The 23,032-nt window shown below is 39.5% G+C and overlaps 1 protein-coding gene across 3 annotated transcripts in view; it reads right to left on the bottom strand.

The window, feature by feature from the left end:
* The window catches only part of PAXBP1 (PAX3 and PAX7 binding protein 1), a 38,057-nt gene extending 21,075 nt beyond the window's left edge, over positions 1 to 16,982 (bottom strand). For all 3 annotated transcript variants that reach the window (XM_030914181.1, XM_010358821.2, XM_030914182.1), the window contains exons 1-8: positions 16,430 to 16,982; positions 14,881 to 15,009; positions 9,436 to 9,612; positions 7,248 to 7,469; positions 6,304 to 6,407; positions 5,072 to 5,289; positions 4,375 to 4,564; positions 518 to 641 (exon numbers count right to left, since the gene is read on the bottom strand). In XM_030914181.1, coding sequence (XP_030770041.1) covers positions 518 to 641; positions 4,375 to 4,564; positions 5,072 to 5,289; positions 6,304 to 6,407; positions 7,248 to 7,469; positions 9,436 to 9,612; positions 14,881 to 15,009; positions 16,430 to 16,775 — 1,510 coding nt within the window. In that variant the 5' untranslated portion in view covers positions 16,776 to 16,982. The remainder of the gene's footprint in view (positions 1 to 517; positions 642 to 4,374; positions 4,565 to 5,071; positions 5,290 to 6,303; positions 6,408 to 7,247; positions 7,470 to 9,435; positions 9,613 to 14,880; positions 15,010 to 16,429) is intronic.
* Between the last annotated feature and the right edge of the window lie 6,050 nt (positions 16,983 to 23,032).

Consider the following 23,032-nt stretch of genomic DNA (forward strand, 5'->3'; position numbering starts at 1 on the left):
TTAAAAAGAAAATATAAAACATTTTTTATCCAAAAGATGAAGCTCAAAACTCTCTTAATCTTGGAGTTGTGTCATTTGTTAAGTTATAGCTTCCCTCCCCTTACCCACAAAATGTCCCAGTCCCTAAACTCAAACTCTTTCACTGTGATCAAGAAAAGCATTTATTTGTATTGGTGTTTTGAATGAAAATGGGGGAAAAAAACAACTAGGGCCAAACAAATAATGGTTTTAACATAAAATACTGATAATGTCTTTTCTGTCCTCTAAAGGAGAATGAAAAAACATGCCCAAAGAAGAATAAGACTGACAGAATATTACCACGTTTTTGAGCAAAAGCTCTATTTTCTTAAACACAATTCAAGTACACACTGTTACGATTTTTAGATCTACCTGACACAAGAGCAAGGAAATTGTTTCTTTAAAAAAAAAATGCTCCAAGATCTCTAATTTTCAATTAGGCTGCACTATGTAAACAAGGTTGTTTAATGAATAATAAAAACCTTCAAGATGGACTGACTTGAATGGCTTGAAAACTCCGAAGATTCATCTTTAATATCATCTTGTCGTCTTTGGACAAGGCGTGAAGCTCGCTGTTTGTACAGCTGATGTATTGCTGATTCAAGTTCATTAATCAGTGGCACCTGTAAAAATACAACACACTCCGTAACACCAAACTCCTCAGCTGCTTACTTATTTGAGGGTTCCATACTATTTCCGGATTTCTGAAAAAGTACCCTCTCTACGGACAGAATAATCATGAATCCCCAACAGCACACAAGTAGCAAATTCAGTTTTACATTTGGGAAACAACACTTCTTCTTTTAATCCATGCATAGAGCTATAATGTCCAGTGCCTAGTTATTGGAGCAAACGTTAGTTAAGAAATGTAGCACTTCAGTATTCACAGAACAAGTAAAGAAATGTCAACAATTTTAGAGCTTTTCCTTTAGAGAATATTTAAGTACTCAGAAGTCTTTTTAATATCTATTTTTAATTTTCCAGCAGCATTATCTGCCTTGCGATTTTTGTAGCTCAAAGTAAAACATTATCACTGTGCAATACCAAAAAAGTGCAATGGCTCTATGAATAGGTAAGAACAAAAAAAGTCTGCTAATTCTCCAGTTTTGGATATTTCAGTTGCTCTGCCACTCATACGTACCAAGTACGTTAATCTGTTAACTATTTTGTACCTTTATTACAAATTTTTTAATGTAAACAAAATAATTATTAGGGCAAATAAAATTTCTAGCTATCACTAACCTCTCTGAAATCAATATATCGCAAATTTAGAAAGTTGTCCTCTTCCTGTCAAATATTTAAATTCTTCCATATTTTATAAAAATTTCTTTACATGAATTGTGAGCTTACAAAGTCAATAATTTTTTCCAGGTTAATATCCTTAAAGCATTTACTTGATTCATATAGAATACAAAAGAACATGAGAGCTAACTTAAAACAGAAAACTTTCTCTTTATAAATACCTTATGTTATAGACAAATGCTATGAAACTTTCACATAACACTAATGACCACTACACATACCTGAGGAAACCAGAAATTCTAGTTTCCTGATGGTTAGTGCAAATGGAAAACATTATTTAGAGTTTGGGAACACTGGCACCAAATGTTATAGCAGCTTCCTGAACTGAACAGACTGCAAATGGAAAATAAAAAAAGGCAGGTGGAATACAAAGATGTCTGTAATAAAAGCAATTTTATATACTTGCATGATTCCATTGCAAAAGTAGCAAATGCTCACAGAAAGGTCAAAGTAATGGAGTTATTTTGCTCTTTAATATGCCACACCATGGGCAACAATGTCCCCAAATCTGCAATGATTATCCTTCACAGCTGAGTCCAGAGACTCTATCATTACACTTTACTATAATCTGATTTTTTTTTCAGCAATTACTGCCATCACATTGCCATTTACACTTCCCCACGCCCTCATTACTTTTTTTAAAAAAACCATGAAGTACTGAAGATAAATGAGCCTAAGAGGCATCCTTTTATCTTTTAGTCCTAGAGATTGTTAAGCTTCCTGTACTGTAAGAACTACCCACCTAAGCTGGCATCATACAGAATACAATTTGCAATGGATAGTTAAGATCCTGACAATGTAGTTTTTCTCTTTAGATTAACTGGAATGCCTTTTACTGGAGGTCCAGAGAAAAACTCTACTGAGAATAAAAGCCCTAAACCGACTGTCAGCTCTCATTCAAGTTTCTTAACAATATTGATTTATCTCAAGAGTCTTGCACCATGACGACTTCTTTATCCTCTCCAAACTCAAAACTCTTACCAATTATTACTATTTTAGGACCAAAGTTAAGGCAAAGAACCCAAGAAAGATAATTACAGGGAAACAAAAACAATGGCAAGTTAAAATGATTTACAAATATTTAAAACTTAAGTTTAAAAACCAACTAAACTTTCATAAGCAAAGAGGAAAAAAAAGGGATCTTTATCTTTTTACAGTTTAACTCTGAAATAATATTCTTATGGTAAAATGATTCAAAGTATCCAATTATTTCTAAGCATCTCCAATATAATAATTTATATTATCAACTCAGCAGTACTTTTTTGTTTTTTCTAAGATTATCTTCTAAAGATCTAAACTAAGCAGTACACTTAATAAAATGAAATACACATGAAAATGTTAGAATGAAATATAATACTCATCTTTAAATGAAGGTATGTCTAACTCTCTTTTAATTAAAATGTAGTCACTGTATAAGGTTTAAGATTTGTTCCAAAAAATCTAAGTGACTCTGTATAACCACGTTAGCATAATCTGAAGTAAACTTCTCTAGGAACAGGGTAATCAAGAGATGAAGTACACTAATAATTCAACAATTAAAAACTATAAACTAGGTTGTCCTACTTTTGGTATTATCTAGCTGACCATATTACTGTCAAATTTTTCAGAGTTGTGTTTGCAATTATGAATATCTTAATTTACTCAAGAAAGTTCCGAAGCAAGCGCCAAGATACTTCAAGAAGCAGCTCTCCAGGGATAAACTCACAAAGTATAGTTTAAGAAAAAGATCCTTTCTCTAGTCACAAAAGTTACGAGACCAGCTCCCACCATGCCCACTGGGCTCAGAAGAGTTTTGCCAGTAGGAAGGACACATCTGTCAACTCTTGACACTTAGGTTCCACTTCCAATCTTGACTCCAGCTCCCGGCACAGAGGAATACAGACAAGCCTATACTTCTTCCCCACCCTAAGCAACTGATATACCACAAGTGGTATCATAACTCAGACTGCAGCTGCTTCTCCAGAAACCAGGTGATAAAGACAAAACATGACAGACCCTACAGAGAGGACATGGTGAATGCTATCTCATCCTGAATCTGGCCACAGACTGACTGGAACTATTAAGACCCATCAGGAAGAAAGGCCCATCGGGAAGAAAGAACCATCAGGAAGACAGTCTGGCAATGTGCTTTTCCCAGCTACTGGTTTTAGGGTATTCAAGTAATCAACAGAGATAATAAAAGTTGAAATACATATTTAACCACACTATACGCTTACAGATTCTAAGCTAATCTACATAGTCAATAACAAAGGGAAATGTGTCTTCCAATCCAAAGTTCAGACAGGATATTTAAGGACCACACTTCAAATTTTTTTTTTTAAAGATAAGGCTGCAAAGTCCACAAATGCTTATAAACCAGTGCCTCAACCAGTATTTTATCTTAAAGAAAAAAATCAATTAGGAGGTCATTTGAGAAATTAGCTGTGTGCACCTAATTTTAAATGTAAACAATAAATGGTATAAGAATGCAAAACATTTTGTCAACTGACTATCCTATTGGAAAAAAATAAATTTGGGAGAAATGAAACCTTAGAAAAATGATATCCAATGAATGGTTTCTGAAATGAATCAAGCATAGGCTTATTTAGATAAAAGCTATTAGCAACCATGGTAATCACCCAAGGTTTAAAAAAAAAAAATCTAATAAAAATTTGCAACTTTATATGCACATTTAGAATTACTTGTAGAAACAGCTTAAAAATAAGTTTAAACCTGAACCATAAAAGAAAATTTTATCGGATGAGTCCCTTATCTTCTAAGAATTCAGCACAGGCCAATAATAATCTATCACCATATTGACATAAGACTTTCCAAAGTCTTATTTAAATGTGCTTTAAGATATTATATTTATTTCTGTTTTCAACAAAGGTATTATATTGCACCTAAGAGATAATGCCACTAATGAAGTGAAGAAAAATGAAACATGACTTTTCATCACTTCTAATGTTGAGTTCAGTGGGTACTTTCTGAGAATTACAGAATGTTCTACACAAGGCCATCTAGACCTCCCTAATTTTGCCTTATTCAAAGAGATTAATATTTTTGCATTCTTACCTTTTCACTGAAACACTCAAGCAAGTCTTGGACATACCCTCGCATTTCTTGCAAAAATTTATACCGTTCACCAATACCCCCAGAAGACCCTTCTAATCTTTCAATAGCCCTGGTAGAGTCCACTCGGCTTTGCAGGTGTTTCTCATGCTGCTGTCGATTTGTTTTGTGCAATTCTTTCATGGAGTCCAACCTTAGGAACACAAAAGGATAAATATAACACATTTACATCCAAAGGTCTATGCTGTCAGGACTCTTGCAATATTAAAATATGCATTTAGTTCCACTATTAGAACATAAAAATATTTGGAATGGCATCTTTTCATCTGTACTGCTTTTTTTCTCAAAAAACAAAAAATGGCAGTTTACAGATTTCGCAGTTTTGTGGGCTAACCAAAATCTCACTGTTTTGCTTTTCCCCCCATAGCGTGACTACACTTTTTCAGAGTCCAAGAGGTAGAAACTCAGAAATGTCTTCAACAAGATCATGAAGTGGCATTTTTTATAACTTTTCGAGGCTTCCACAGAAGTAATCCAAGAAGGTAGCAGAACAAAGTATGAAGTCATCTTCTGTTTAGCTTTTGAAGCTGGGCCAGTGAATCTTCTTTGCTGATATTCTGCATCTGCTACCCCAGACTACATGTTGCCTGAGGGAACAGAAAGCTAGCGGACAGGTCTTTAAGAAGTTGATCTGCCCTACCTGTCTTTAAGCTGTTTCTTTACCAAATCAATAGTAACGGGAGTCATCTCATTACTGGGAGTTTTGAAAGGGACTGTATTATCTGTTTTTTGAGATTTGGCATCTGATGATCCATAGGCCGTATAACTATAAGGAATGCCATAGGATGAGCTGTAAGGCATTGTCTGGTAAGTGTTCTGGTAGTACATATTCACTTCCGTGGGCTGACTGGCTTGAACCTAGAAAAGAAATGGGATATAGATGAAATCCGGTAGTTAAAACTTTGAAAACAATAATAAGCCTTTAGGGTTAAAAAAAATCAGCAAAAAATTATACCTATTTGTCAAACATTATGTAATAATTGCAGAACTCTTCAAAATTAGATAAAAGCAGGATTGAATGAATGTCATATCTCTTGGTGGAATCACTACATTTACTTCTAATAATTTTCAGAAAAACAGCATTCAGAGTTGGAAGGAACATCAAAAATCATTTAAGGCCACCTTTGATCAATGAAAGAGGATAAATGCCTGCCCATGGTCACAGAATCAATGGGCAACCAGAGATTAGAATCTAAAACTCCTGACATCCAGTCCAAGACTTTCTCTATTGTGTCATTTTCTTAACTTCACCCAAATGTATGCGAATTCTGCCTCAAAACATTAGTAACAAAAATAGGTTTATGTTTATGCAATTTTTCTCACTGTATTACCTACTTTTATAAAACAAATTGTTTTAACTATTAGGGAAGATATTTTTCATCCATCTCAAATTTTTGTATTATTGAGAAATCCATCTTCTTCAAAATAATTCTTAAAGTCCAAAAAAATAAGCTATACACACAAAAAAAATCCATTTAAAGCAATGGTTCTCCAACTTTAGTGTGCATCAGCATCACCTGGAGGGCTTGTTAAACAAAGATTGCTGGCCCCACCACCCCAAGTTTCTGACTCTGTAGGTCTCCGGGGGCTGATAATTTGCATTTCTAATGAGCTACCAGGTAACGCCGATGCTGCTAAAATGAAGGACCACTTTGAGAAAAACTGATCGAAGAAACTGGAAATTCCTCCATCGTTCTGACTGCAAAAAGCTGAACATAATGCAGTTTCTTTTAAAGCCTACGCGTGCGTGCGTGCGTGTGTGTGTGTGTGTGTGTGTGTCCTCATGGGATTTTGTTACTTGAAATGACAAAGATTCGATAAAAAAGGCTTTTTAATCTACTTTTAATTTTTAGTTTAATTCTTTTGTCTTACCTGAGGGATATTAATTCCTTTCCTTATCTGCTCCTGTTCCCATCGGCTGAGCTCTTCATCCTGTTCTCCAGTTACTAAAGCATCATCATCACTCCCCTCAATTCCTACAGCCATGAGTAACAAAGAAAAGTAAGTAACACCCAAACAGCAAAGAGGTAAAAGATGCTGACCTGACATTTCACAAGAACTGAGCAAAACTATTAACTCAATCTTACTAAAATGTCTAATATGATCTCCTCTCTCATTTGGTAGTCCTGACTTTGCCTGTTTTAAGCACAGTATTCCTTGAAGCTAAAGGCAGTATTAATGTAATAGTTAAAATCTTGGATGTGTTTCTTAACCTCTGTAAACTTGACATCAACAAAGGGAACAAAATCTAATGCCTCCTAAGAATACAGAATTATATGAATTTATGCATGTAAATTGCTAAGCACAATACCAGCTGCACAATAAATGTTCAATAAACATTAGTTATCACAATATTATAGTTTTTTAAAATTCCAATAAGATACTTGTACCCAAGAACAGTCCTCTAACATAAAACTTAATAGTCTAAATACTTTTTACTTGACTATAATATCAAATCACATTTAACAGCATTAGAGGCCAGGCATGGTGGCTCACGCCTGTAATCCCAGCACTTCGGGAGGCTGAGGCAGGAGGATCTCTTGAAGCCAAGAGTTAAGACACCAGACACAGTGAGACCCCATAACTACAAAAAAATTAAAAACAAAAAAATTAGCCAGGTGTGGTGACAAACACCTGTAGTCCCAGCTACTTGAGAGGCTGAGACAGGGGCACTGTTTGAGTCCACAAGTCAAGACACTGCAGTGAGCTATGATTGTACCACTGCACTCTGGCCTAAGTGATGGAATGACACTTTGCCTAAAAACAAACAAAAAAAGGCAATGCAATAGGCTTACTATTCAGTTAAATCAAGTTACCTATTTCCTCAGCAATTTTTTGTCTTTGTGACTTTTCTTTCACAGAAAAAACTATCCGGCGTTTCTCATCGTCATCTTCATCATCACTGGCATCATTCTCATCTTCTCTAACAAGGCGGCCTTTGCCAGGCTCATTATCATGAGGAGTGAAATCTCCCAATTCTCGGGCCATTTGGCGCTTTTTCCTTGCAGCATGTATAAAAGCTGCATCTGGAATTTCTCCTAGAAACAAATGGTAAGAATATGGCAGTATGAGAGGTGCAAAGTTTCTATTTTCTTGAAAATATGAAAGGTAAAATAATCCAAGATAGCCACATCACAGTGATGTTTCAACTGCTGGCACCTCCTTCCCACACTGTGTCTGCAATCTGAAAGATTGTTAATTGAGTTTAAATGGAGTATAAAAGTCACTGAGGAAACTAAAAAGAACATATAATGGTAATATATATGGGAAAAAGTGGGACGGGGTAAAAAGGAAAAACTCACCAAAGCAGTTTTGTTCTAACCGTAATTTTTTTTCTTCATTTTTAACAAATAAAAGTGGCCGGGCACGGTGGCTCACACCTGAGGTCAGGAGTTCAAGACCAGCCTGGCCAACATGGTGAAAGCCTATCTCTACTAAAAATACAAAAAATTAGCCAGATGTGGTGGCAGGCGCCTGTAATCCCAGCTACTTGGGAGGCTAAGGCAGGAGAATCGCTTGAACCCAGGAGGCAGAGGTTGTATGAGCTGAGATTGCACCACTGCACTCCCGCCTGGGCAACAAGAGCGATATTTCGTCTCAAAAAAAAAAAAGGTTATAAAACTGTATTATGATGCTGGAAGAGATAAAAATAATACAATCTCATGACCCTGAAAAGGCACTATATGATGTATAGTACATTTCTCTTGCAGATAGTTTTTAGTTCACCTGTAACATACTAAATACTTAATTTTGTACCTAATTATTTCTCATATCATAATAAGCTTTATTCCATGCTATTGTTCTCCATAAACATAGTTTTTAATGACTTAACATTTTCTGGATAAGGCATAATCTACCTCACACATTAACTGACCTTTTGACTACAGTAAAAATTAATGCCTCCCTACTTGCCTAATCGTTAACAGCTACATAATATCCTATCAAGTAAATGTACTATAATTAACTAACGAACCTTTCCCTTCCTGCTAGAAAATGTTGCTCATTGCAAATGTTCCAATAAAAACATTATCTCCTTGGGATAAATTTCTAGATATGAAATCACTGGGTCAAGAGTAAGAACATTTTGAGATCTATTGATTCATATTGCCAAAGAGTTTCCCATAAGGACTGTACCAATTAGACTCCCACTAGTGATATATGTATAGAATTCACTACAACTTTCTCAGCCCAGAAAAGAATTGTATAAACATTAACAGGAGTTAAATGGTACTGCTTCATAATTTAAATCCGGCTACCGAGCACTTATTTATTCAAAAGCGGATTAGCCAGTGGCTAGACTTGCAAACTATTTTTTGCAGAAAAGTAAAAAGGAGTATGGACATAAACAGAAATCAGGCCAGGTGCAGTGGTTCACGCCTGTAATCCCAGAACTTTGGGAGGCAGAGGCAGGCGGATCACCTGAGTTCAGGAGTTCAAGACCAGCCTGGCCAACATGGAGAAACCCCATCTCTACTAAAAATACAAAAATCAGCTGGGTGTGGTAGTGGTTGCCTGTAGTCCCAGCTACTCAGGAGGCTGAGGCAGGAGAATTGCTTGAACCCGGGAGGTCGTGGGTACAGTGAGCCAAGATCGTGCCATTGCACTCCAGCCTGGGCAACAGAGCGAGACTCCATCTCAAAAAAAACAAAACAAAACAAAACAAAAACAAAAAAACCTAACAGAAACTGGTTTTGCTTTTAGCAGCAGTTCAGAAGAAAGTTAAGTCAGTCTTAATCTGATACATTAAAAAGGACTACAGGACCATTTTTCCACTTACTTGAAGACTCATTTGCAAAATAAAATTATCTGTGAATAAACTTGGAAAAGTTGGGAAACTTCTGGTTCTCCTACTTTTTATATTTGCAAATGGAAAAACTCCCTCTTCAAACAGCGATGTCATAATAAGAAACACGACTTAGCTAACTCCTTCTTAATAATCATCTTTAAAGATGGCCCATTCTTGCGGGTTTGGTTTACTTCTGAGAAATACTTTTGAGTACACACCTGGACGGAGAACATTCAATGAAGATAAAGCATTTGAAAAAGCTCCACCAGTCTTTGGCTTTTCTTCCTCTTTTTCACTTTCCATATCCATTTCATCTTCACCATGTTCACTGATGATAACTCCATCTTCTTGATTTGTATCCTTAACATGTCCTGCTTTGTCCAAAGGTTGCTCACCTAAATTTTTGAAAAATTAAAATATATGTAAAATAAAATTCATAAATTAAGAAAGCTTATTTCTATGGTATTGACATCATTTAAAAAATATTTAATTTTTAAAAAAAGGAAATTTTCACTCAATTATGGGCTCAATCCAGTAAAGCTTGAATTGTTTTGATTGTTTATTAAAAACTCAAAACTCTTGAGTGCATGAGCATGAAATAGCATAACAGACAGGATTAGGTAAAAATAATACAGAGGATAAAATAAAGGATGCATTTGAGGCCCCGCTCCATCCCACCTTCAGTTGATTTTATCAAAATGTCAACAATTTATCAAAACTGTTTCCTCTAAATTCCCACAAGGAACTGCTTGTACCTCTTTTAAGCATTACTTCATTTTATGTATTTCATTAAACCCTAAGCCCATTCAAGGCAACTCTGTTATGAACAAAGCACATTTACAGTCCAGCTAAGTCTCTTAGTAATGGACACTTACGTGGAATACCTTCTTAGCTCAAAACCACTTGCCACCTATCACCTAAAGAGATGAGATCCCAGCAGTCACATGTACACTGTGCAAGCGGGACCCACTACCATGACTCAATGTTTAGGAGTGGATGTCTGACTGAAGCAGAGGTAACCGACTCTCATTCTGGGAATCTGGAATCAGGCCTGAAACTAAAGGGCTACATGACACTAAGAACAACCGTACGTAAACTAGGAAGGGAGCTGAGGAATGGCCGCATTGTGCCATCTGTACAGAGAAGAGAGTTTCCTAATTCTCAGTTCTAATCCACTCCTGAGGCCCATTTCAAGATTGCTTTCCTGCCACTGGCATCCAGGAGGCACCACTACATCTTAATGATAAACTGCCCTGGTTTACATTGCTTATAATTAAATACTCCTACTACAGCCAAATCAAAGTGTTTCACCTTGAAGCAATGAACCTGGTAATACTCACAACAGGCACAAAGAATATACTGAAGAAAGAGTAAAGCAAACGTTTATTCTCAATATGAAAGATATTTTTCTGTCATTTCCTTAGAATGTTCCTGTCCCCAAAACTACTTCAAACTTCTTCCTTCTCAAACCATACTGTACTCCCTTAATAGTCCCAGAGATAACATACCTCCCCTCTTTTTAACTTTACCAAGAAGATTTCAGGTCACCTGTTTTAGGCTCTTTCATTTTTTTTTTTTTTTTCATTTACCATTTTCTCATTACCCAGACTTCCTTCTGAAGTGGATTCTGAAGCTATAAGATTTTAAAACTAACTTTATCATATTATTAGATGGAGTAAAAACTACCTATTTCCTTTTGCTCTAAACTCATGCTAGGCAAGGCGTGGTGGCTCACACCTGTAATCCCAGCACTCTGGGAGGCCAAGGTGGGTGGATCACCTGAGATCAGGAGTTCAAGACCAGCCTGGCCAACATGGTGAGACCCCCTCTCTACTAAATATACAAAATTGGCCGGGCGTGGTGGCACACACCTGTAGTCCCAGCTACTCAGGAGGCTGAGGCAGGAGAATCGCTTGAACCCAGGAGGCAGAGACTGCAGTGAGCTAAAATCACCCCACTGCACTCCAGCCTGAGCAACAGAATGAGATTCCATCTCAAAAACAAAACAAAACAAATAAACCCACGCTAAACCAATGGCTTTTAATGGACTAAAAACAAAAGTGCAAAAGGTCTACTACATCAGATATGCTTAGATAATGAACCATTCCTACAAATTTTAAGATTCAATGTTACATTAAATTCACAAGTATTTGCTTATGATTGAGCAAACACAAGTCCAAAGCATGGTAATATGTGAATGTTAGTGGTCACATGTTACCCTTCCAAACATCTCTATACAGATGTTAAATAACGTTTTTCAAGGCTCCACTTATGCCTTCAATTTCATTTACTACTACTTCAGGAAACCTGCTCTCACAATTATTACCTGCTTCACCTTAAACCTGGTCAGGCTCTCCCTCTCCTTTTCTACAAAGAGGCACAGGCTTCTCTTCATAAAAAGAGCTTTCCCACTTGACTCCATTGGTCCCTCTAGTTATTGCCTATGTCTCTCTCTGCCAAACTTCCCAAGGAAGCAGTGTGGACCTGCTGCCCTCTACTTCCTCACCAACTTTTGTGCCTTGACCCTACGAACGGCCTTTGATTTCACTCAACCTAAGCTCAGCAGCTAACCCAATGGCTGCAAGCATGGCTAATTCATATGACAGCATCATCAAGCAATTTAGCAAAAGGTGTTCCTTCTTCCAAACAGCTCTGAGGGCACTGGGTCTGGTTGGTGGGCCACTCCCACCCAGTCAGAAGCCCTCTTCAAGAGAAAAGCCGGGCAATCCTGCCGTTTCTTGTACTAGTTCACACAAGCGACCATCATCTTCCTGAAACCTTCTTCCCTTTTCCTCTTTGGCCTTTCTGATTCTTTTATCTCTTTGGTAAATCCCTTCCTCTACATGTAGGCTTACTAGAGTAGAAGTCTTTGGTCTTCAGGAATTTTTCCTTTATATAAGGCTCCTTCATCAATTCCATCCACCTTTAATTATCACCGCAATAAGCACTACCCCCAAATCTACATCTCTAGTCACTGGCTACTTCCACTCAAATTCAAGTTAAAAATTGAACTCATTATTTTAAGAATATCAGAAAAATGGGGTTCTCAAGTCAATAGCGTGGTTATTCTGAAGTTAATTGTCTCTGCCTACTAAAGAGGGTTGAAGGTAGGAAGAGTTCTGATTGTCAATGACAGACCTTCATTTCAGTGTTAACAATGACAATCTATAATACAATCAGACTGTGCCTTCAGGGAGGACATTAATTGGAGTTATCTGGTGAGTGGAGTATCAGAATTAGGTGAGGGTAGAAGGAAGGAAGAGGTCAGAGATGGCTTCCTAAACTTCACACTTGTTTCCATTTCTAAACCCAACAATAAATGGCAACTAATATGGTTTGGCTGTGTCCCCATTCAAATCTCAACTTGAATTGTACCTCCCAGAATTCCTACGTGTTGTGGAAGGGACTCACGGGGAGGTAAGTAAATCATGGGGGCTGGTCTTTCCCGTGCCATTCTCATGACAGTGAATAAGTATCACGAGAACTGATGGGTTTATCAGGGGTTTCCGCTTTTGCTTCCTCCTCATTTGCTCTTGCTGCCACCTTGTAAGAAGTGCCTTTCACCTCCTGCCATGATTCTGAGGCCTCCCCAGTCACGTGGAACTGAAAGTCCAATTAAACCTCTTTTTCTTCCCAGTCTTGGGTATGTCTTTATCGGCAGCGTGAAAAGAGACTTAATACAGCAACCATGACAACAGGCCTTTCTCAGTTGTCACTTATCCTGACCTTTCTTCTACTATCTCATTATAAATAACTGGTCTCAAGAATTCTGGGGAAAATAAGGCAGTCTCCTAGACTCCAAAATAACCAGTTCTCCTAAAAACATTCCTCCTTCCACTTGCCTTCCCTATTCCTATATATAATTATTCATAACCAAGTCACCCTATGGTTTGAGTGTCCCCTCCAAAGCTCATGTTGAAATTAATTACACTGTAACACTATCAATAGGTGGAGCCTTTAAATGGCAGTTACAACCTGAGGAGATTAATGCTGTTATCCCAGGAGCTGGCTCCTGATAAAAGGGTGAATTTGGCAGGATATTCCCTCTCTGTCTTGGAGGCTCACCTGCCCTTCTACCATGTTATGACACAACACAAAGGCCCTTAGCAGATGCCTGTGCCATTCTCTTGGCCCTCCCAGCCTCCAGAACTGTAAACCAAATAAACTTCTATTGTTTATAAATTACCCAGTCTGTAGTATTCTGTTACAGGAGCAGAAAATGAATTAAAACACTCCAGGTCAAAAGCTCAAATTTGACTGTTCTTTTAAATCCAACATGGCAAAGTGTACATCAAGCCTATCAATTCTTCCCTTGGAATGGTTCTCAAATCATTCTTTCCTTACCCTTCTCCCCCTACAACAACAGAAAACATTTTTAACTCATCCAGAATTTCTTACTAAGTCAATAGAAGCCTTTACTCTTGCTCAACTGTGAGATCTTTTTAAACCCACTATTAATGGATCAAAGCTGGCCCTTGAGTTTAAACTCCTTTAGACCTCCAATCTCTCCTCATGCTGCATATTAATACCAGGCTAAAGTTTCAAAAGGCATTTATCATGTCATCATCTTGGCAAGCCACTGTAGCAAATGTAAACCCTTACTGGATACTGAACATCCTTCACAATCTGTCAACGTGTCTTTCACATGAAACCTCTAACTACTTCCTTCACAAATCATCTACTCAGACCTGTCAGGGTACTTGTTCTTTTTCAAAACGGCTTTAGTCATTTTAATCCTTGATCATAACCCCAATACCTTCCCTTTCAGAATTTTAATTATCAAAGATCTATCTTCAAGTCCCACTTTTTCCATAAAGCAGTCCTCTCTCCTCTGAAAGCGCAGCTATTCTTTGGAACACTGATTGAACATTTTGGCAAACACTGAGTCCTCTTACACGGTTATGAGATATTGTCTTCACAACCAGATTGTAAATTTGAGATACAATGCCATACTTTTTCCCATTAAGCCTGTGAGAATCTGGAAAGTCATGATTCTCTCATTAATTCCATAAAATAAAACAGCATTTGCATGAGAATAACTCAGATCATGGAATATTATACTGGATCCACTTTCCTAAAGACAAAATAACTGCTTAAAGTTTTTTAAACCGAGGTTTTGAGAGACATAAGAGATGTCTGTACAATACAACTGCCTCATTATTCTAAGGAGTCTTCATCTAGTATCAGATAAGGCTGCTGAATGGAAGTAATGCCAATATTAAACTTTGGGCATTCCTAAAAGTTCTCTAAGAATAAAATCCACTGTGGAAATACCACCAAGGAAATTGCAAAACTGTCTCTACAAAACACAAGTACAGGAGGAATTTGCACAACACTCCTTCGAACAGGAATAAACCTGTGTCTTAGGCTGAAATGAGAAACCTTTCTCTGTTCAACAGCAGTCTGCCCACAAGAAGGAAAACTGTGAGAAAATCTAGTCATTGCAGCAGAAATGTTCCAGTGGCAACAATTCTGTCTTTTTAAAAAATACATTTACAAAGCAGTTGTGTTACAATTAAATAACAGAATTGCATTGCTACTCAATGAGGGCCCTTGACAACCACAGGGTCCACTGAATGAGTTCAGAAGATACATAGCAAATCACTGTGAGAAAGAGCTTTCATTTTGTCATTTCAAAAGAATTCAATTACTTTGGTACTTACTTTCAGCTGATGAGTTGAGTTCTGTCTTAATCTTCGATTTTTCAAGATCTTCTTTATATTCCTTCTTGAGCAATTTTACTATCTTTTTGCTATAACTTGATTTCTTCACTTTGAAAACTTCTTCATTTTCTTAAAAAGGAAATTAAATGAAGTCTGTAGAAACTATTTTCTGAAAATATTTTCCCTTCTTTCACACGATCTTACGTGCTGTTCAGACAAATTCTCCCAAGTATATATACTCATATGCCAAATTCATTGTATAATTATTTCAAGTCTGTCACAGACTCTCAAAAACAGAGGTCAACCTCCTAAATGACCTAATGTGAAGTAATGAGATTTTGAGACTTTTTAAAGGACTAGCACATGTAACTTCACAAAATTTTCCTATTGTCTTCCTTAAATCATCTATTTGAGGAGGGGAAAAAAAATCATTCAAAATGTTTCTGAGAAACCACATCATCAAGTTATTAACGAATCTGAAACAAAGCATCTAAAATAAAAAGGTGCTGTCAATTCTGAGTAACTACATCCACCATAAGCTGACATAGTTGTTTTAAGGCTAAGGTAAGAGCAAACCACTTTTCTTTGATTTGAAATTTTAAAAATACTAAATACTTCTAAAAAATAGCTCATGTATCTCAAAAACAAAAATCTGTCTGTACTCCTCACAAACCAAATAAAAAGTAACAGAAATGCCAAAGATAAACTGCCTACCTTACTGGAAACCTGAAAGCGTCTCGAATAAAAATGCAAGTAAGAGTTCCAAAACTTAATTTCTTTCTTCGTAACACGGAATTAATTGGGTTATGCACATTCAAGTGGTCAGAAGAAAAGATTTAAGGCTCATTTAAGATCAGCAATCTAAATCCACTGCAGCCTGGTCTCCCACAAGGAATTGAAGAAACTGCCTTGCTTTTACTGTTACACCGTCTCGCTTCACTGTTCCCAAAGTCAGTGCGAAGAAGGCTGGGTATTAGCTACCCGTAATTAGTTTTATGGATAAACTGAGGCTCAGCGACTGCAAGGGACTGGCCCAAGGTCACTCAGAACCAGAGCTGCAACTCCAGGCTTCTGTTCCCTCTCCTAGTATTACAAACCCGGCCTTCACGGTCGAGGACGCCTGGACAGAGGATCCAAGAAGTGTGGGCACAGTGAGCTGCAGTGGGCTCAGAAAGCATGCCAAGAGCAGCCAGGGGACCCACACCAAGTTAGCTCTGAAACACGCCAGGCAGAAAAGAGGCAGGACAGGGAACACCGAATTTCCCCTGAAACATTCAGAATGCCCGATCTGAGCTCCGGCCCCGTGGAGTAGGAAATGCACAGGAAGACGATGCAGAGGAGGTGGTTAAGAAAAGGCTGGTGGCAGCGCGGGAACGCGTCCCTTGCCCGAGCAGAAGGCCGGAGGCTGGGGAAGATTCGCAGCCGGTCGGGCGGCAGGGGACTCCGTTCCAGGGCTAGGGGGCTGGGCGTCCAGAGAATACGGGGGCCGGGTACTGGGGCCTGGGTCGGGGATGTGGCCGTCTAAGGGCGCCCGAAGCGCGGACTTTACCTTCCTCCTCGTCCTGGAAGCTGAGCAGGCTGGCCCGGGGCATCTCTTTGTTCTCGCGAGGCCTCTTGCGCGTCTTCAGCCCGTTGCCGGGCTCCGCGCCGCTAGGGAAGCAGCCCCCGGCCTCAGCTCCGAGGCCCGGGGTCAGCGCGGAAGGCGGCGGCGGACCCGGGCCCAGCAGCGACTCCCCCCCAGGGGCCCTGTCGCCGCCACCGCCAGGGCCCGCCTCTTCGCCCGTGCCCGGCGGCGGCAACAACGGCGGCGGCTCCTGCTCCTCATCGCGTTCCCGCTCTTCCTCTTCGGAGTCGTTCCGCTTGCGCACGTTCACCCGCCGGGCCTTTCGGAACATCTCCGCGGCCCGCACGGCGGTCGAACACCCGCTTCTACACCGCGGTCCCGGCAGCGCCGAGCTCGTGACGGCGCACGCGCGTTCTCCCCAGCTCCAGCCGGGTCGAGTCCTCTCTGTTGCTACCGCGCACCCCACGAGCGCGCATGCGCTTGTGCTCCCACGCGCTCTCAATACTTGGAGAAAAAGAGAGAGGGGGAGAGAGAGAGAGAGCCGCACACCTCTGGCGAGAGCGTCGGCTCTTTGCATCGCCGTCTGTCGGATTGGAGGACTATTAGCATGGAACTCCGGTGTTGTTTGACAGGTCACAAAGAGGATCATAGAGATGAGAAAAAAGAGTAGGCTCTGTTGTCCCTCAGACTGCGCTGCTGCAGTGCGTCTTCGCACTTAGGCGGAGCGATTGGGTGAGGAATCCTCCAGCCAAGCGGAGGAGGGGAGGGATCAGAGCGAGAAGCGGCTTTGGGGAAGGGAAGTGTGGTCTAGGAGGTGAAATAATCCTCTCCAAACTTTGACCGGAGGTGTGACTATTGGTAATCACTAGTTACTCTTGAGTAATACTTTGTATTTCTACAGCTTTATAGCTACAGAACTCTTCCAGAGACATTGAATTTTATTTATGATACAATGTTAATTCAGACATTGAATTTCTTTTATGATACAATGTTAATTCAAAGACATTTAAGTTTCTTTTATGATACAATGTTACTTCAAAGACGTTGAATTTCAGTTATGATACAATGTTACTTCAAAGATACTGAATTTCATTTATGATACAATGTTACCTGGCGTGATGTCCCCTGCTCCCCAGTCTCTCAGTAACAAGGAAAGCAAAAGTGTTTTCGTAAGAACGCCAAGTTTGCTAGCAATTCTTTGAGTAAATACTTTCCGAAGCTTAGTGAGTTTCAGAAACAAGTGGAAGGAAAATCGAGCCGGGGGTGGGGAAGGTTGTGACAGTTCTCAGACGTGGGTGACAAAACCCTCAATGGCCACACCTTCACAGGGTGATTGCTCCTGAGGTTGAACTCACCGGCTTTCCCTGTCTCCTCACCGAACTTGAAGTTTTTCCTTCTGGCGTGCACCTGTGTGTACAAATTCATTTTGATGTTTCAAAATTAAAAGGGTATTCGGTAGATTGAAAAAAATCCACCCATGTCTGGAAGACTGTTCACTTCCTCAGTGGCAATGTTAACAGTTTCTTATGATCCTCTAAAGATGTTCTACAAACATAAAAGCAAATAAATACGCATATTTTAATGTGTTCCCCTTTTTACACAGATGGTGTGTAAACAGTGCGTTTTTAGCCTACCATAAATTGGAATCCGCCCATATCCGTATATGAAGGTTTTTTTTTTTTTTTTTTTTTTTTGAGACGAAATTTCACTCTTGTCGCCCAGGCTAGAGTGCAGTAGCACGATCTCGGCTCACTGCAACCTCCGCCTCCCGGGTTCAAGTGATTCTCCTACCTCAGCCTCCCGAGTAGCTGGGATTACAGGCACCGGCCACCACGCCCGGCTAATTTATTTTTGTATTTTTAGTAGAGACTGTTTCATCATGTTGGCCAGGATGGTCTCAATCTCTTGACCTCGTGATACGCCAGCCTCGGCCTCCCAAAGTGCTGGGATTACAAGTGTGAGCCACTGCACACGGCCGTCTTTTTTTTGTTTTGTTTTGTTTTTCGTAGCTGCATAGTGATTCATTGTTGGGATATACCATAATTTATTTAGCCAATTCCATGAACATTGATATTTAGATTATTTCTAGTCTTAATCAGTGCTATAACAAAAAGCTTTGAAAAACTGTCACATCTGGAGGATGAAATAGAATTGGAATTGCTTGATCACAATATGTGCATTTATGATTTTGCTCATTCCAGATTTCTTTTTATAGCAGTTATGCAGTTTGTACTTATATCAGCAAACATGAGGATGCCTGTTTGCCCACACCATCCTGTCGAAATTTCAGTAACATTTAAAGTCCAGGTTGAAGCGGAAGATCCCGAGCACTCCAAGCATTTCTTTTTATTTTATTTATTTATTTGTTGTTTGTTTGTTTGTTTGAGACGGAGTCTTGCTCTATGGCCCAGACTGAAGTGCAGTGACGATCTCGGCTCACTGCAACCTCTGCCTCCCATGTTCAAGCAATTCTCATGTCTCAGCCTCTCAAGTAGCTAGGATTACAGGCATATGTGACCATGCCCAGATAATTTTTGTATTTTTGTTTTGTTTTGTTTTTTGAGACGGAGTCTTGCTCTTCTCACCCAGGCTGGACTGCAATGGCACGATCTCAGCTTACTGCAACCTCTGCCTCCCGGGTTCAAGCGATTCTCCTGCCTCAGCCTCCCGAGTAGCTGGGCTTACGGGCACCCAGCACCACACCCGGCTAATTTTTGTATTTTTAGTCAAGATGGGGTTTTGCTGTGTTGGCCAGGCTGGTCTCAAACTTCTGACCTCGTGATCCGCCTGCTTCAGCCTTCTGAAATGCTGGGATTAAGGCATGAGCCACCACACCCGGCCTAAATTTTACATTTTTAATTAGATTTGACGTGTACACAACAAGGACTCAGTTTTGGAGCTAAGCATATCCTCTATAACATTTACATTTTCTTCTAGTTAATAGGAAAGGTTAATAACATCTGGCTTCCATTCTACTCATGTTACTCTCAGTTCTTATATTCTGGCTGTTCAGCATTGATGTGAGTTCTGATTCCAACAGACTGTGTCACTAGTGAAATTGAACTCCCTTTTCTAATTATGGAAGATTCAAATTGTGCCTGGTCAGCCTCCAGACACCTGAGCCAAGAGAAAGATTTGCAGTAAAATGATTAGGGTAGAGGTAGCAAAGATAAGGTCCAGAAGCAGAGTATGTTATTATGTTGGCCTGAAATTTCAAAAATTTCTCCCAGTGTAAAAGTGGTGATTGGATATGGATAGAGGGAAGAGTACCTGCCATTTTAAGTAAGCCACAATACAATCATGTGTCACTTAACGGGGATACATTCTGAGGAATATGCCATTAGGCAATTTCATCACATACTTACACAAACTTAGTGGTATAGCCTACTGCATACGTAGGCTGTATGGCATAGCTTATTGCTCCCAGGCTGCAAACCTATACAGCATGTTACTGTACTGCATACTGTAGCTATTATAACACAATGGTAAGTATCTGCACCTAAACATAGAAAAGATACAGTAAAAATATGGCATAAAAGCTTTAAAAATGGTATAGGGCATTTACCAGGAATGGAGCTTACAGGACTGGAGGTTGCTCTGGGTGAGTCAGTGAGTGAGTTAAGTGAATAGGAAGGCCCAGGATATTACTGTACACTGCTGTAGATTTTATAAACAACTGTACACTTAGGCTACACTAAATATTTAAACGTATTTCTTTCTTCAATAATAAATAGCTTACTATAACTTTTACTTTATAAGCTTTCTTATTTTTTAAAACTTATTTTGTTGTTGTTTTGTTTTGTTTTGTTTTTGTTTTTTGAGACGGAGTGTCACTCTGTCGCCCAGTCTGGAGTGCAGTGGCACGATCTCAACTTACTGCAACCTCCACCTCCCAGGTTAAAGCAATGAGACAGAGTCTCGCTCTACCCCCAGGCTGGAGTGCAGTGGCGTGATCGCAGCTCACTGCAACCTCCACCTCCCAGGTTCAAGCAATCCTCCCCACTCAGCCTCCCAAGTAGCTGGGATTATAACTGTGCACCACTATGCCCAGTTAATTTTTGTATTTTTAGTAGAGATGATCCACACACCCCACAAGCTCCTGTGTTGGCCAGGCTGGTCTTGAACTCCTGACCTCAAGAAATCTGCCCACCTTGGCCTCTCAAAGTGTTGGGATTGCAGGCATGAACCATTCTCTTTACCCTCTGAAGGACTGAAGTAAATAGACAGTAGACAGAGTAAGAGGGAAAAAAGGCACACAAATTTATTATATGTACAGGGGCATCATAGGAAAAAGTGAGTACCCAATAACGGAATGAAATGTAGAAGCTTATATACCTTCATCAAAGAGGAGAAAGAGGGAAGGATATAGGTAACTCAAGGTTGAGAAAATAATTTGGGGGAAAGATGAATAGGTGATAGAGCCTGTGCCACGTCTGCCTGGGCGTGGTGTTGACCTTCAATCTCTTCTCTTGGGATGCAGTCAATCTTCCTTGATTGATGAGATTCCTGGGGAGGAGACTCATGACAATTGAGTTTCTTTTTGGAGGATCTATCTTTAGGCAGGTATGAGAAGTTCAGAGAGCCTCTCCCTGTGCTTTAGGAGAGAAAGAGGGGCCAGAGACAGGAGGGCGGGAGAAGGTCAGGGAGACCCTGGTTCTGAGGTCCTTCTGTGCTTTTCCAGTCTCCTGTAGTTCAAGGTACTCAGCATGCTAAAGTGGCATGCTTTGTGGTATTGTGAGCCCTAACAGTGCCAATGGCCATTTAAGTATCTTTATCATTAGAAAATGTGTAAGGACTTCGGGGACTGAGGCAGAACATTTTCCTGCAAGATGATTACAATGAACAGCTTCAAGGTGTCTTCTGTAGTAAACTTTTCTTCAAACATTTCGTGTAAAATGAGCATTTGAAATCATTTATCCAGTTCAGTAATTTTTATCTTCTAGTGTTACTATGTGAAAGAGTATTATTCAGAACCATAACCATAGTAGAACAAGATATTTATATTACATTCACAATGGACACTTTGTATTATACATCTGAGAATAGTGTGACCAATGAAACAGCAAAAATAGCAATCTATGCAGCCTTCCTGAAAGAACCCACTTAATACCTGTTGGGTCAGTATCATTCATACATTATTGTCCCTTTTGGAAAAAATTTGAAGCAGATATATTATGGAAGACAACAGTTATAAACATGCCTTCTGGGTATAAAAGATAGAATAATTGATGTTTCTTTTTTTCTGTATTGTTTAGTGTTGCTAGAGGGCAGCAAAGTCATACAATAAACATACAGTAAGATTAGATTGTGATTACATAACAGAATCAGATGCAGCTTTGAATTTGTTAAAAACTACAAATGGACTTTAAAAAGTAACTTTTCCCTAATTATAAAAGTACTACTTGCACATTTTAGAAATCAGAAAATACAGAACAATACAAAGAAGAAAATAAGAATAACTTATAAACTAATCATGTGGTTTAAATCCTAAAAGTTATTAAATGTTAATTTTTGGATCATTCCCTTCCTGATTGCTTTGGTCATTCTCTGCTCAAAACACCTAGACTGTTTTCTGTTTTCCACACAGATGCAGCATCTATTTATCTAAGTAATGTTCTGTGTATTTTTAACTAAATGGTATCGTACTCTATGTGTTGTTTTATAACTTGCTTTTTCCTTTCAGCTTGGGATTTGCAGCTTTTTAAAGTATGTATAAATATACCTCATTCATTTTCCCAACTTTTTATTTTGGAAAAATTCAAATGTATAAAAACAAGCAGAGCCAGGTGTGGTGGCTCACACCTGTAATCCCAGCACTTTGGGAGGCCGAGGTGGGCAGATCACGAGGCCAGGAGTTCAAGACCAGCCTGGCCAACATGGTGAAACCCCGTCTCTACTAAAAATACAAAAAAATTAGCCAGGTGTGGTGGTGCATGCCTGTAATCCCAGCTACTCGGGAGGTTGAGGCAGGAGAATTGCTTGAACCCAGGAGGCAGAGGTTGCAGTGAGCTGAGATCGTGCCATTGCACTCCAGCCTGGGCAACAGAGCAAGGCTCCGTCTCAGAGGAAAAAACAAAAAACAAGCAGGAGACTGGTATGGTGGCTCACGCCTGTAATCCCCAGCACTTTGGCAGGCCCAGGCAGGAAGATTTCTTGAGGCCAGGATGTCGAGACTAGCCTGGGCAACATAGCTAGACCCCATCACTATTTAAAAAAACTAAAAATAAAAAAGTTAGCTGGGTATGGTGGCATACACATGTAGTCCCAGCTACTCAAGAATCACTTGAGTCCAGGAATTAGATGTTACAGTGAACTGTGATCGCACTACTGCACTCCTTCCTGGGCGACAGGTAAAGACCCTCTCTCAACACACCAACACACATAAAAGCAAGAATAATACAACGATTACCCACCTATCCTTCATCTAGATTCATCACTGTTAATATTTTGCTACATTTGCTTTCTCTCTTTAGCTTTCCTGAGTCATTTCAAAGTTACCTGGGGACATCCTGATACTGCAGCCCTAAATACTTCAGTGAGTATCCCCTAAGAACAAGGGCGTTTCTCTACATACCCATAATACAGTTA

The sequence above is a fragment of the Rhinopithecus roxellana genome, chromosome 13 (assembly GCF_007565055.1).
Source record: "Rhinopithecus roxellana isolate Shanxi Qingling chromosome 13, ASM756505v1, whole genome shotgun sequence".
Taxonomy (NCBI): domain Eukaryota; kingdom Metazoa; phylum Chordata; class Mammalia; order Primates; family Cercopithecidae; genus Rhinopithecus; species Rhinopithecus roxellana.